Source organism: Oreochromis niloticus, linkage group LG23, assembly GCF_001858045.2.
Source record: "Oreochromis niloticus isolate F11D_XX linkage group LG23, O_niloticus_UMD_NMBU, whole genome shotgun sequence".
Lineage (NCBI taxonomy): Eukaryota > Metazoa > Chordata > Actinopteri > Cichliformes > Cichlidae > Oreochromis > Oreochromis niloticus.
In genome coordinates, this window is record NC_031986.2 from 11,178,662 (window position 1) to 11,193,478 (window position 14,817).

The 14,817-nt window shown below is 43.6% G+C and overlaps 1 protein-coding gene across 2 annotated transcripts in view; it reads left to right on the forward strand.

Annotated features, from left to right (window-relative positions):
- Positions 1-14,721, forward strand: part of appa (amyloid beta (A4) precursor protein a) — a 35,968-nt gene extending 21,247 nt beyond the window's left edge. The window contains exons 6-17 of one of the 2 annotated variants that reach the window (XM_003440864.5): positions 257-576; positions 1,138-1,305; positions 4,783-4,916; positions 5,594-5,668; positions 5,763-5,921; positions 6,321-6,449; positions 6,609-6,708; positions 7,608-7,820; positions 7,974-8,027; positions 9,094-9,185; positions 11,365-11,511; positions 12,017-14,721. In XM_003440864.5, coding sequence (XP_003440912.1) covers positions 257-576; positions 1,138-1,305; positions 4,783-4,916; positions 5,594-5,668; positions 5,763-5,921; positions 6,321-6,449; positions 6,609-6,708; positions 7,608-7,820; positions 7,974-8,027; positions 9,094-9,185; positions 11,365-11,511; positions 12,017-12,118 — 1,693 coding nt within the window. In that variant the 3' untranslated portion in view covers positions 12,119-14,721. The remainder of the gene's footprint in view (positions 1-256; positions 577-1,137; positions 1,306-4,782; positions 4,917-5,593; positions 5,669-5,762; positions 5,922-6,320; positions 6,450-6,608; positions 6,709-7,607; positions 7,821-7,973; positions 8,028-9,093; positions 9,186-11,364; positions 11,512-12,016) is intronic. The other variant, XM_005450040.3, reaches the window with a different exon arrangement.
- The last annotated feature ends 96 nt before the right edge of the window (positions 14,722-14,817 follow it).

Here is a 14,817-nt window from a genome sequence, read left to right on the forward strand (position 1 = left end):
GTGTTCCGGTGATCGGAGGCGATGCCGATTTAATTTGTAGCTTTTCCACATGGGCACAATTTCTCTTCTTGAAGGGAAGCTGCAAAATGGTTATATCATAGTCTCCGTTCTTTTGCCTCCCTCTTCATCCTTCTCATCTACCTCCTCCTTCATTCTTTATCTCCTTTCCCCCACCCCACTTTTTTTTTCCACCATATGTCTCTTGACTCCCTCCTGCTTCACCATTTCCCCTTTTTCTTCTCTCCTTTCCTCCCAGTATGGTGCGTGAGCCAGAGCCAGTGGAGCAGCAAGAGGAAACAAAGCCATCTGTGGTAGACGAGGATGAGGACGAGGAGGAAGAGGTGGCAGAGGAAGAGGAAGAAGAGGAAGAGGATGAAGAAGAGGACGTGCTGGACAATGACCAGGACGGAGACGGAGAGGAAGACGAGGAGCTGGTGGACGACGAGGACGAGGAGGAAGACGACGACAATGACGACGACATCCTCGACTCGCTCATCGACGGCGAGCCGACTACCAACGTTGCCATGACGACAACCACCACCACCACCACCGAGTCCGTGGAGGAAGTTGTCAGGGGTGAGGATCATCAAGTGTTTTTGTTATTCCAGCCTTTTATTTACCAGACTATGTGAAACGTGCTTAATAGAGCCGTCAGGTGACTTGGAGATTTTGTTTTTAGATTAATGTGGAACAGTCGCACAACATGCTAAACATGTTTTTATTTTTTGTTTTTTATTACCCTGTAATTTTTTTATGCTTCGCTAAACACAATTGAACCTCGTGTTCTTCACCTATTAATTTCCTGCTGTCATTTTTCTCAGCGTGTTCATTTGTCATCTCACAGCTTTCATTAGCCACGTTTCACTAGAGTCAGAATTGGTTGTACAGCACTGTTTCTACATTAGCGTTAAATTGGTCTAAAGATTCAATCCCAGGCAGCATCAATAATGCGTAAACTTGACTTTTTTTTTTTTTCCAGATGGTGTATTTATTTCTGTGTGTCCTTAAATTTAAATCTTTTTTTTTTTCCTTTGCAAAGACATCAATCAACGATGACACTCCAGCATGATTAACTACAGAGGTTTTCTGGGAATTTGTGGTTGATAAGTGTGTGTACGTGTGTGTGTGTCCTCCAAGATGTGTGCTGGGCCAGTGCAGAGACAGGTCCATGCCGGGCGATGCTGCCCCGCTGGTACTTTGACCGCGAGGAGGGCCGCTGTGTTCAGTTTATCTACGGCGGCTGTGGAGGCAACAGGAATAACTTTGAGTCAGAGGCGTACTGCCTGTCTGTCTGCAGCAGCGTCAGTAAGTCCAGCCTAAGGCAGCGTCTCGCTGGCTCAATTGCCAGTTGTTTTGTCCACAACTCCTCACTTTTTTTACTCACCCGGTCTATCCCAGCTGTCTACTAGCCGCAAAACAAGTTTCCAAAGTTTCTCGCTCGCTGTGCCTCTCCTCTGCCTAACCTTTTCCTCACACTCTCCCTGTGTGTGTGTTTGTCCGTCAGGTAAATAAATATGTTTGCACCAAAAAGTGACTCTACCTCTCCCGCACTTCTTTTAAAAACACCTGCCTGACTGCCTGCACACTCACTCTTGCCTTTACTTTCACCCCCACCGATGTCAGTGAGCAGGTTGGGTCCTTCTGGCGTGTCATGCCGAGCGTTTTGTGTGGGTGCACCTGTGCTTTAAAGCATTTCTATTTTCCAGTACATTTAACTTTGGAACAGGTTGAACTTAGTTTTGTTTTGAAAGCTGTTAAGAGCTGGACATGCCTTTTTAATTTTTTTATTTTAGCAGACAGCGCTGGAGCAAGGTGCCAACGCCTAAATGCGCCAGTAACTGGTTAGATACACAGGGCCCATTTTCATGGACCGTTTGCTCCATAAACTAAATGGCATGCTTTATATTGCAAGAGCTGCACTGCTCTCCCCCTATGAAGCCTGTAGGATAACCAGTATAATTTCTATAATTACAGCTATTTCATGGCCATCATCTTATATATGACACTGCAGCATGAATACGATGCATAAAATCATCCAGGCACAAATTATTTTTGCAATAATCCTCACTTCGCTGCTTGTTACGCCCTCGCATCCCTGACGTGGTGTGGGCTTGCTTACATTATTTCGTCCTCATCGCTGAGGAAAAAAGTTCAAGTTAATTCAGTCAATTCACTGAAATCAGATGTCAAATTACCCTTGTGCAATTTTCCAGAATGTGACACATTCCCCAGGTAGAGGTAAGGGGAAAAACTCATCAATGCAACATTACACGCTCACAGAGCATACCTGCCTCCCATCTCCACATTGTGATGATTGATTATCAGTGGTATCGCTGAAAATGGGGATGATTGCTCAATTATTAATTCTATATTTTGCTCCCACCTTGATGATACGTCGAATCGTCAGAGGTTTTTAATGGAAACTTGAAACTTGGGGGAGGAAAATTATTTATTTTCTAATTTATTTATTTTTCAGCGCCTCTGTGTTTGGTTAGACGTGATCGCTGAGTCACAAACTGATTGGATTTCAAATGGTAACTCAGCCCTGGATTGCCAAATTACTTCTCCCTTGTTGTTGTTTACAGGTGTGCGTTTGTGTGTGTGACAGCGTGACATTGATTTCACTTTTTCACTGTGTAAGGTTCAATGACCTTGCTCAATATGTGTGTTGGTGGTTGTGTGCATGTGTGCCCTGCAGCATTCTCTCTATCTCCCCATATTGTGACTTAATATAAGCAATCATGCGTGTGTGTGTGAGTTCAGGATTTCTGCTCTGCTGAGCATGGTTTAGGTAAGAAAATGATGCACTGTAACCTTTGCCCTGAAGTCACACACATACACAGGCTCTCCACTTGGATGTTTTCTCAATGAATTCATTCACATGCAGACTCGGTGAGGCTGACATCATGAGTTCTCTGCAGAGGACTGCAGGAAACAATCACACCACCACTACTGCACTGTTAAAATGTGACAGATCAATTTTTAGCGGGGCATATAAATCCTAGCGTGCATGTTCCTGACATCTTTGCTCTATTTTGTCATTTCCTTTGGTACAATGCTTGGGTAACAATGCTTATAGTCCTGTCTACAAAAGAGCCTATTGTATAGTGAGAAGTGGGTATTTTTGAAATAGCTCATATTGAAATTGGTTAGTTTCCCATCTTTTTTTTTCTTCTTCTTCTTATCAGCCCTTTAGTGCAGTGCATTGATTTATTACTTGTCCAGGTAATGGACAAGTAGCTATTGTAAGAGGCTTTATTTGGAAAGCACTTCATATTTTTGTTCAACTATAAGATCAGTTAGCAAGAAAAACAAGGATAGAAATCAGAACTTAGCAGTTGAGTTTATAATGAGCAGTAAATCGATGCCATTATTAACAGTGTTGCGTAACTGTAATTTATACCCCGCAGTAGCCTTTACAGCACAGGAAAAGGCCACACCAATAAAGTGGAGCAAACGAAGACTAATTAAAGGGAAAAGATCACATTGTTATGATTACCGCAAAAAAAACAAAGAATGCTGTAGAATCACTGCAGTCGTGGATTATATCAAAAGAGGGAATTACTGGATCGCCACCCTGAATAACGTCAAGGAACATTGAAGGGACATTTCATCCTGCATTCACACACAAATACATTAAAATGATGATTTAAACTGAATCAGTGGGGAACTCCTTGACAGGGACGTCCCCAAGCCTCTAATCCTGACATTTGGCCATCATAACAAACCCTCACCTCTACTTTAATTTAAAATTCAACCTTAAAACCAAGATTTAATTCTTAAAACAGGTCTTAGAGAAGCTAAAAGCTGGTCAAAAAGTGCAAACCTTCACAACATTACATCACTATGATGCTCCAAAGCTCTTACAAATATAGCTGGATAAGTACAAGGGTATGTGACAAATGACTTCACTCCCTCCCTCGTTTTGAGTAGGCACAATAGCACCCAGGTGCATTCACAGAGTGTCCCTAAAGCTGTTGTCTGTTCAGAGCGGCACGTTTGCTTGTATGTGATGCATTTAGTGGAGATCTGTAGCTGTAATAAAAAATAACCTTGGCTATACTCTCGCTGAATGGACTTCATTCTACTGTGTTTAAAGGCAGGAGAGAAAAATGCTTTTTGTAATTTGGGTGAACCGGTCCTTTAAAGGATTTGCGAGACCAGAGGCTAAGAAAACGCTCTGCTCAGGGTCAGACTGAATAACGTCTCCCTGTTGTGTTTTGCAGTCATGCGCTCGCCTCAGACGTAACCAGTTTCACATGATGCGCGACCTTCACGCGATCACACAGTCTCGTGCACTCAGATTCTCACACAAACCAACAACCGCTCTCGATGGCGCGTTTGTGAGAGATAATCAACTTTCCACTGATTAAATCCAGGTTTCACGCAATAACTGATCCAATTTATTTTCTTGCTGGTAAGACTATCACAATTTAGTGCGCGCCTCTGAGCCCACAGGATAAATTCCAGTGTCTGTGGTTTGGCAGGAGAGCTCCATCACGCTCTGAATGAAGTTATATAAATGAGAGGGGTTTTGTTTCTCTTCTAGAAAGCACTGCGGGTCATCTGAGGGACTCGCTCTTTCCCTTTCGAAGGGGGCTGGCTTCCAGCTACAGCTACTATCTTATATTCTTTCTCTCTCAATCTCTCACTAACCCTATTAACCCATTTTGAACTTGAGTGTTTGTGTGTGCTGAGACAGCTCTGCCAAATGAAAGTGTGCAGCAGCAGCGAGAAGCGTCGATTAAAGTCTTTTTTTCCTTTATCTCAACTTCCACGCAGTTCCCACAGCAACGCCCAGCTCCTCCGATGCAGTGGACCACTACCTGGAGACGCCCGCTGACGAGAATGAACATGCACACTTCCAGAAGGCCAAAGAGAGTCTGGAGGCCAAGCACCGTGAGAGAATGTCCCAGGTACTCTGAGACTGGAATTTATTTATTTTCCTCATTAGACATTCATTTTAGTAAACGTGACGGGAACTGTGCAGGGAAAACAGGACAAAGATTTCACTGAATAGAAAATGGCGAGAGAAGAGAAGGTATGTCAAGTAAAACAAGTAGGTGCGTTTGTTAATCCCTCCTGAGTGAGCCGACTGTGCCATTTCAACTTTGTTTTCTTTAATCAACCGGCGGAGAGCCAGATGGCCCGCCGCGATGCGACAGCTTCCAGAGTTCCAGACGAGAGAGGCATCGTTTCATATATGCTCACACTTTCGTTGGTAAAGGGCTGAACAGGATTGGATAATCCCCCAAATAAGTCGGAGAGGGCAAAACAGATGTAGGATTTGCAATAATCATTCTGGAGGGGATGTAACTGACCAAAAAAGGGGAAACAGAAACTGTTTTTCATCCTCATCACACTGGTCTTTAAGCAAGCATCCACACCCTGTGATTTTTATCAGGGGAACTCCTTCCTGCTGATATTCTGAGCACAGATATCACACGTTTTGTTTTTTGTTTTTTCTTTGACACCTGTCAGAACTAAAACCTCACTTGCATGTCAGCCATGTGAAGGATAAAAAGATAACAGTAGATTGACAGTTTTGTTTTTTTAATTTTGCTTCATCTTTCCCTCCTTTGTTTGCCTTCAGGTGATGAAGGAGTGGGAAGAGGCCGAGCGGGAAGCCAAGACTCTTCCACGTGCTGAAAAGAAGGCCGTGATTCAGGTAAGGCGAGCATATTCTGGCTGTGTGCTGTGTCATTCCCCCCCCCCCCCCCTCCTCTGATGCACACTTGGTAATTTCCTTTTTGTGTTTATAGCGTTTCCAAGAGAAGGTAGAAGCACTGGAGCAAGAGGCAGCCAGCGAGCGCCAGCAGCTGGTGGAGACTCACATGGCCCGGGTGGAGGCTCTGCTGAACGACCGCCGCCGCCTGGCTCTGGAGAGCTACCTGACTGCATTGCAGCAGGATCCACCCCGGGTAAGCGGCACGCACAGCTCAGCAGTGCTCTCCTGCTCGTATTAAAGCCACTTTGTAATAAACGGTGTGTCTTGTGGAAAAATGAACCATCTCCATGTTGCTTTTTAACACTCCCAGCTCTTCATCTCCACATCTCTCATTCTGTTTTCTTTTGAACTACGGCTCCCTTTAATCTGACCTGCTGCATAAATAAATTCCCTCGCATGTTTTCTGTTTTGCTAGACATTGTGTTTTATTACCGTGCAACTGCGCATTGCCAGTTTTTATGGAGGCTTTCAAAATTAGGTTTCTAAAAACAGAATCAAAATGAAATTTTTAAAAGGCGAAGTTTGAAGTGACTGATTTCATTCTGCTTCCTCTGCTCTTAACCAGCTGTCTTGTTTCCGCTGTCTCTTGCAGCCCCGTCATGTTTTCAGCCTGCTGAAGAAGTACGTGCGTGCTGAGCAGAAGGACAGGCAACACACCCTCAAACACTTCGAGCATGTCCGCATGGTGGATCCCAAGAAGGCCGCCCAGATTAGACCTCAGGTAGCATCAAACGCACGCTGAAAAATGATTGGACTTCTTTATTGTTTTTAGTGTAAAGCATGTTGCTTTTGTGCTTCCTGCTCTTTCAGTTGAATGTTTTTCTCTAGAAAACGTAAGCTAGTAGTTTAAAAAAAGCATCCTATTTGATATGTGTAAAAGGTGCTGACCCACCTGCGCGTTATTGAGGAGCGCATGAACCAATCTCTCGGACTCCTCTACAAAGTGCCCGGCGTGGCTGACGATATCCAGGACCAAGTCGGTGAGTTCCTCCACTGAAGACTCACTGAACTTCTACTATCAGCCATTTAAAATCAGCACAAGAAAACACAATGCAGACCAGGCAAATGTGATGGAACTACAGGGAGTGATGCTGAAGTACATTTAACCGAGACTCATTAACAGTGGAGATGACCTCTGGGTGGGAGAAAGGCAGGGGAAGACGCACTGGTCTGATTACATGTAATGGAGATTGAATGCTCTAAATTCCAGCTTGCAAAACGCTTTTATTTTTTTTATTTTTTCCCTCTCTCTGATGAGGGCATTGGAGCCATTTGGCCTAATTCTTCTGTTAGGAGTCAAATGAAACTGTTCGCTGGGAAGATAAATCCCCCTCCTCCCCTCCCCCTCCTCCTCGCCTCTGCATTTGCTAGGTTTCTGTGGGTTTTTGGGTTTATTGGAGTTGTGTGCGTCATGTGGCCATCTGTGTCTCTATCTTGGAGACGCAGTCTGTCACAGTCTGTACTGCCCGGCAAAAAAACACACACACACAAAAAACCGGGAACAAACACACAGAAGAAAAACCCTCACTCAGCTTTTGCTAAGTGTCAGGTCTGTTAAAGGAAGATTTCTCCTTCTGAGGCGGTCTCTCCCTTCTGACACAGAAACATTTGCGTAGGTAGACAGTGTGGGATTTCATATTTAAAGAATCATTTAGCAAACAAATTTGTCTCCTCTTTAATTCTAACTGGCATCGGAAATATTCTCAGCATATTGTGTTGAAACAACAATAGAGTCACATGACAAGTGAATGAATGATACCGCTTCCTTTCTTGTTTCCACTTCCTGTTTCTCTCCCCTCTTGACTCCTGACCTCTATCCTTCCTCCCTCCCTTCCTTCCTTCCTTCCTGTCTGCCTGCCTCCTGGTTGTGTTCACACAGAGCTCCTGCAGAGGGAGCAGGCAGAGATGGCTCAGCAGCTGGCTAACCTGCAGACGGACGTGAGGGTGAGCTATGGAAATGACGCCCTGATGCCCGACCAGGAGCTGGGAGATGTCCAGACTGACCTGTTGCCGCAGGAAGACACTCTGGGACTGGCTGGAGTCGGCTTCATCCACCCTGAGAGCTTCAACCAGCCCAATACCGACAACCAGGGTACTTTCTGAAGCACAGCCTTGTCATAACGAGTGGTAGCTCTAGTAGCTAACAAATTAGCCCCCAAAATGCATCACAATGATATTCTAGCTCCTTTTTTTTAGGTTGGACAACGACTGAAAAGTCAAATCTCTCTCTTCTTTCCCCTTTTAGTTGAGCCAGTAGACTCCCGCCCCAATCTCGACAGAGGCATTCCAACACGACCAGGTTGGTGCTTTTGTTTAACAATGACCAGTAGTGACCAGTAGTGATGTGTTCAGATGACAGATCAAGAGTCATTTTAGGTGGAAGCCGACAGCAACGTGTCAACAGTGTGTTAGGGAAAATCTAGCTATCCTCTGTCCCTTCTAGTGTAAAGGTAGCATAAGGTGTAAACAGCTGATTCAATTACAAATGTGCAGTATGGTCTTTAAAGACCATGGAGGACTAGTAATGTTACCAATTTATAATAACTCATACAGGCTTATTGTAGCTCATCATTTCAACTACTTTGATGCTTTTTTAACTTTCTGAATCAGTGATGCCAAACTCATTTTACATCGTGAGCCACATGCAGCCCACTTTGATCTTCAGTGAGCCGGACCAGCAAAATTCCTCTTTCTGTCAGTGTGAAGGAATTTAGCTGCACAGCAGACAGTCTTCTGCTGCTGACGCCCCAGCTCTAAATGATGTGTTGTAACTAAAATGGTAACCTTTGATAACATTAGTGAATATTTTTAGGTATGACTAATTTACAGTGTGTGTTAGAAAGGGATGTGAGCATGTGTAGTTTGATATTAATGTTATTCAGTACATAATGATTGCCTAGGGCCTGTAAGCCATTTCCAGCTCAGGTATAAATGATAAAGTGCTTTAGGTCATGTGATTTGGTGCATGCGAGTGCTGAGCTGAAGTGGTTTTGAGGCTAGCAGAAAATATTTGCTCAGGCTCAGGTTATACAAGATTCTGAGATTGTTTTGAAGTACACTGTAGAAGTAAAGGCACCACAGCATGATTCCCTCCGTCTCTCCTCCTCAGAGTCAATATTTGCACACAGCCGGCTCCACTTGACCTCCATTAAGGCGCAGGTGTGGTTGTTAAGAGATTGGTGGTGCAGCTGCACGCGGTCTATGCATCCTGCGTATGCCGTGCTCTTTTCTATTCGTACTGATGGTGCAGTCAGCTCTCCGCTATCCAGTGTGCTTCAGTCAGTGCTTTTTATTTCAGCAGGAGAACGAGAGAGTGGCTTAATGTCACCATCTATAATAGATTGTACTTTTTCTTCCCTCGCCAGTGACTGGAATGAAGATGGAAGCTATTCCTGAGATGCGGATGGAGACGGAGGACAGACAGAGCACCGAGTACGAAGTTCGCCACCAGAAACTGGTGAGCAAATGCAGAGCCATGCAGATATGCAGACTCATTTGGAATTCGCTGATCTGAATATTCAGGCTGCTTAATAAGCCCACAGAAATAGACGCAGGCATGCGCACACACATAAAGATGCATATTACTCATACATGCGGGTTTTGCACTCTGCCCCCTTCTCCTCCACGCACATACACACATGCTCCACTTTGTCCTCCTGGTAAACTTCCCAAGGTTGTCACCATGGAGACAGGTGCCCATGGAGACATCCGTGGTAATTCGTGCGTCACACTCAATGTGCTCCTCTCTGAAAAATAAATAAATGAATCCTGTGCCCTCTGATCAGGGAAGTTTGATGCTGTTAATATCGCTAAGTTCTGCACGCAGTCATTAATCTCATCCAGTGTTGTAATCCCAGCACAAAAAAACCCCCTCAATCCATCCTCAGTCAAATCCAAATCCACGTACCTTATTCCTCTCACCTAAAGGCTTCAAATCCCTTAATCCCTACATTTTATTACATATCACATTTCTGGCATTCACAGTGAGCAGTCAGTGTGTCAGGTTGCCTCTTTAACTCGTCTCCTTAATTTGATATTCACAGTAGCCAAATTTTGTGCCAGTTGAGGAGGTTTCTGTCCCGTTATCCCTGCTGAAGATATCAGGAGGTGTTTTTCTTTTTTTTTTCTTTCCCATTCAGAACACAATGGTTCTATTTATCATTGTAAAATGTGAAAAATGAGTCCCACAGAGCACCCGTTATTCTGTGACAGATGTGCTGAAGCTCTCATTTCGTTTGGTTATTTATTTATTTTTTTAAATAGTTTTGTGTTGGAGCTGAGTCATTGTGCATCAGTGATGCTCTCTGCTGTGCTCTGCTTTCAGCCCATTATTACTTTTCTATCCATTTGCTTGCTTTGCTTATAAACAACCAAAGTAATGTGAGTGTTAAAAATCTCAAATTGGAAGTTAATGACCTTAAACCAAAGACTGCTTATAAAAGATGGCACAAGTAACACGATGGGAATCCCTGTTTTGGAGCGACCAGGGTGCAAAATTACCTGCTGTTTTTAATAAGAGGTTTGGTTAGAAATCTGCATCCTTAAACTGTACAGGTCCATCACAAAGGCACAGATATATGCCAGTTTGTGCTGGAGAACTATGAGGGGACTGTTAGTTCAGGTGACTGTACAGAAATTATTTATGTGATAAATCCAAAAGGCACCAACACCACAAATGTGGTCAGAACGTTCTGTTCAGTGACTCGCAAGCAGTTATGCTGCAGCTACTTGTCAAAGTGGACACACCTCTAATAATGGGTGACTTTTAAATCTAGTGCGTTAGGGAAAATCTAGTTGTCCCTGGAGGGCACTCTGTAAATTTCACCACAGGGCACTCTGTAAATTTCTTGATGGCTGCATGTGTTTGAAATGCCAAAAACAACAACAACCAGCTAATCTAAGGAGACCACATATGAGTAATCCATGACCAGTTGTGACAGTAGAATAAGATTATATTTAAAATGGACTGACGTGCTATCTCAGTAAGGAACCATAAATAACTACACATAACACATCATGTTTTTTGTGGCTTAAAGCAAAGAAATATCGGCCAGTATATCAGATTTTTAAATCACCATGCATCAGCATTGGTCCCATAATAGATTGGCTCTATCGCTACTAATCATTTTAACACAGTAGTTTACTGTGATATACTCACTCTTTAGTCAGCCTCGAGTGACCATTCAAAGAATTGCATGTTTCCATAAATCTCCAAATTCTCTGACAGAAGTTACAGCTTTCGTGTGTGTGTGCGCGCGCGCGTCTGTGTGTGTATTTTTAAGTGTGTTCTGTTGTTGCTGCGTCATTGCATTGATGCTTTTTTTATGCTGTGCTATTCTTTCTGTAAATCACTCGACATCTGCAAGAAGAAAATATTTCCATCCAAAAAAAAGCTGCCCTCATCAAGGGCGTGTTATGTGTTATGTCTTTGTTCCCCAGCAGCTATTCTTAAGCTAAATTCGACTCCGTAATGACAAAAATGACAAGAATTGGTAGGAGATGTAATTAAACTCAGCAAGCACAGCAAAAGATGTGAGGAAACGAAGGAGTGCTGACCTCGAGATTGTTGCTTAAATTCACACAATCTGTTGTGTGTTGTGCCACTGACTGATCACCTGACCGCTCGACACCCACAGGTCTTCTTCGCAGAGGATGTGGGCTCCAACAAGGGCGCCATCATCGGCCTGATGGTCGGAGGCGTCGTCATAGCAACCGTGATCGTCATCACCCTGGTGATGCTGAGAAAGAAGCAGTACACCTCCATCCACCACGGAGTCATCGAGGTGAGAAACAGCTGACCCGCGCGTTCGTCGGTGCGCACGCAAGCTGCTCCGTGCAGCAGTCGGTGTGGCGTGCGAGGAGGATGCTGTGCAAGCACCGGCGCTTTTAAGCCGTTTGTGCAGAGCCGCGTAGACACAAAGTATCCGGATATTTGTGTCGCTGAAGTCTGATAAAGGCTTTAAAATGTGCTGCACGGATGCTACGCTGTGCAAAAAAATTAGTTTTAATTATATCTGCTTGGTAAATATAATTGGATTAAAGCCTGTTACCGATTAATTTCCTGCTTTTCTTTTTTTTTAATTATCTGTGTTTATCATTTCAGAACTTTCATTAGATGTTTAATTAAAAAAAATACGATAGCCAGCGCAGCCTGGTTACTCTTAATGTTTTCCCAGAAGCAGTAAAAAGGTCTTAAAATGTAAATTGTGTTTACATTACGCCACAGGACCTATTCTGCTTGTAACCTCCCTCCCCTTCTGTCTCCCCCACCCCTTGGCTCTCCTCCAGGTGGATGCTGCCGTCACCCCTGAGGAGCGCCACCTGTCAAAGATGCAGCAGAACGGTTACGAGAACCCAACCTACAAGTTCTTCGAGCAGATGCAGAACTGAGGAGGATGTCACATGTACACATACATAAATACACACAAAAAAACCAACAAATGCACACAAACCATTCTCATCCCACACATCGTCACCTCCCCTCCCCTTACCTTCCCTCCTCTTCCCTTCCCCAGCCCTCCCTTCAACCAAAAGACGGATCTTTAAGTGACTGAAATAGTCAGTTACGAGCACAAGGAGCGACTGTAGCCAGGGTTTTTCTTTTTTTCTTTTTTTTTCTAACACTGCGGCCAAGCCACTCTGCACCAAGTTTGTTCACTTTACTGGAGCAAGACGCCTTTTTAATTAAAGGAAGGAGTTTTTATACGTTGCTCCGTCAGGGCCTGCTGATGTTTGGAGGGGAAAGAAAAACCTTAAAACAAGCAAAGCCCCTGCCCGGTGCATGGAAACAAACCCGTTCTCTTGGGGAAGACGAGCACGCGCTCGCTCTCTCTCAACACTGATTCAGGGCCAGTGTGTAGTTGGGTTTATTATGTTTATTTTTAGGCTCGGGTCGCTTCTAGGCGTGGACTTTGTGTAAGCAGATCCGACCGCTGATCAGTAGGGTGTTTAGACGCATGCTGGCCTCGGCCTCCGTTATTAAAATAATTAATTTAAAAAATTGTTGCATGCAGAATCATCAGAATCGAGCAGTTTCCTCTGAATCGTTTTCGCTTTTGCGTCTTTATAATGATTATATGATTTTGGAAATATAGCAGCGCCATGATTTTTACGAGGCCCAGTGTTTTCCTCGCCTACTGCACCACTACTGCACACTCTCTACAGTCTACACTGGAGTATAAATGAGCCTCCTCTCCCTCCCTACTCCTTGGATCCTTCCCTTCCTCCCTCCCTTCATCCTCTCCCTTTATTTTTTTTGTTTTGTTTTGTGCATTCATACAACAGCTGGGCTGTGTTAAGTCACACAAGGCTCTTAAGGATATCTGAAGATGCTGATTCTGATGATGATGATGGTGAATATGTTGATGATTATGACGACAGTAGTAATCATGTATTCTGAATGAGCTGTTTTTATTTTAGTTGGGGTTTTTTTTCTCTCTTTATCGTTTTCCAGTTTTGTTTTTCAAAAAAGACCGAAAACGGAGGAAAAAAAAAGATGTAAAGTCCTTTTTTTAAATTACGTGTAATGTTACAGAAGTAATGCTGAAGTCTTAGCTGTTCCTATGTAGTGCATGACAACAATGACAACAGGATTTGGAAGTTTCAAGAAAATAAAAGGGGGGGAAAAAAACAAAACAAAACACCACCACACGGAGATCTTACAGCTGCTCTCTCTCGAGATCATTTCTCACTTATAGATTGTCATTCTAGCAAGATTGTACATTTAGTATGTTCTCGTGATCACGTGACTTTAAAAACAATGATGAAAAATATATATAAATCTAGATGAACGGGCTCTGCTTTGATATCATGTAAAGAAAAAAACACATTTAAAAGATATGTTTTTGTTTTTTTGGGTTTTTTTTTCCTTCTTCTTCTTTTGCTGTTTAAGTGTGATCTTCATATATATATATATATATATTTTTTAATCCTGCTACTTTCCAGAAGCTGCAGGAGAGGGAGCCGGCTTCATCTCTGTATATTATTCTCGTTCACTTAAGTATATTGTGTTAAATCCTTCGGAAATCACTCCTCTTGGTTTCTTGATCATTTCATGTTAGGTTTTTTTTTTTTTTTAAATAAGGGCATCGTATGTGAGTTAGTGTGTGTTGTTTGGGGAAGGTGGGGGCGGGGTGAAGGTGGGGAAAGACAAGTGAGGAGTCTGTTATGGGGGTTAAGATCAGCTCGGTGTGTACGTGTTTTTGTTTTTAGTCTGGTGGTTCATCCAGTTGTAAGCCGACGCCGTCTCTTTTGTTTGGTTTGCTTATTGGTTTTTTGTTTGGTTTTGTTTTTTCTTCTGCGGATAGAACAGGTGGAGTTCTGAGAAGAGGAGGTGGTGGAGGTAGAGAGGAAATGACTTGCAGTTCCAGATGGATAGCCAGCCAGCCAGCCAGGCAGTCTGTGTGTGTGTATATATAATGGATTTTCACCCCCCCCCACCCCGGCACCTCCCTCCTCTTTCGACTTCCTTTTCCTTCAGGCATGCTGCTCACCTCTCTGCCATCATCTCACACTTGACTCCTGAAAGGCAGCGTGTATAATGATGATGATGGGATGGGCGTTCACCATCAAGAGCTGACGGCGAATCCGGGGGCTTGGGGTGGGGTCAAAGCAGCGATCCAATGTTGGTCAGAGGTAGGCAAGAAGCCCCTGTTCAGCGTCATTAGGGTGGTCACCGTGTTAACACTGTGTGGAAGGAGACGCACCGTGGCCTCTCGCTGAGATCCGTGAGGAAATGGCGAGTAGAACATGTAGATATGGGGGCTGCAGAGGGGTGAGTGTGTGTGCTTTTCGGAGGGTGCTCATTAGAAGCCCAACAGAGGGCAGTAGAGTAGAAGAGGAAGCAGGATTATCTTTCTTTTGCTTTTTTTTTCCTGTGGGTTATCTTATTGGTTTTGTTTTCCACTGTGTAATATTGTGCAGGCCATTTGCATTGACTGGGAAAATGCTTTCTACACTGTATTCCATAATAAAGTTTTGAATGTACATATAAATGCTGTGTCTCTGTGCATTAATAGAAACATCACAAAAACAGGCATAAGCATCCAGTTTAATTCTAATAATTCACATTTGTCTGTTTTTAAATATCA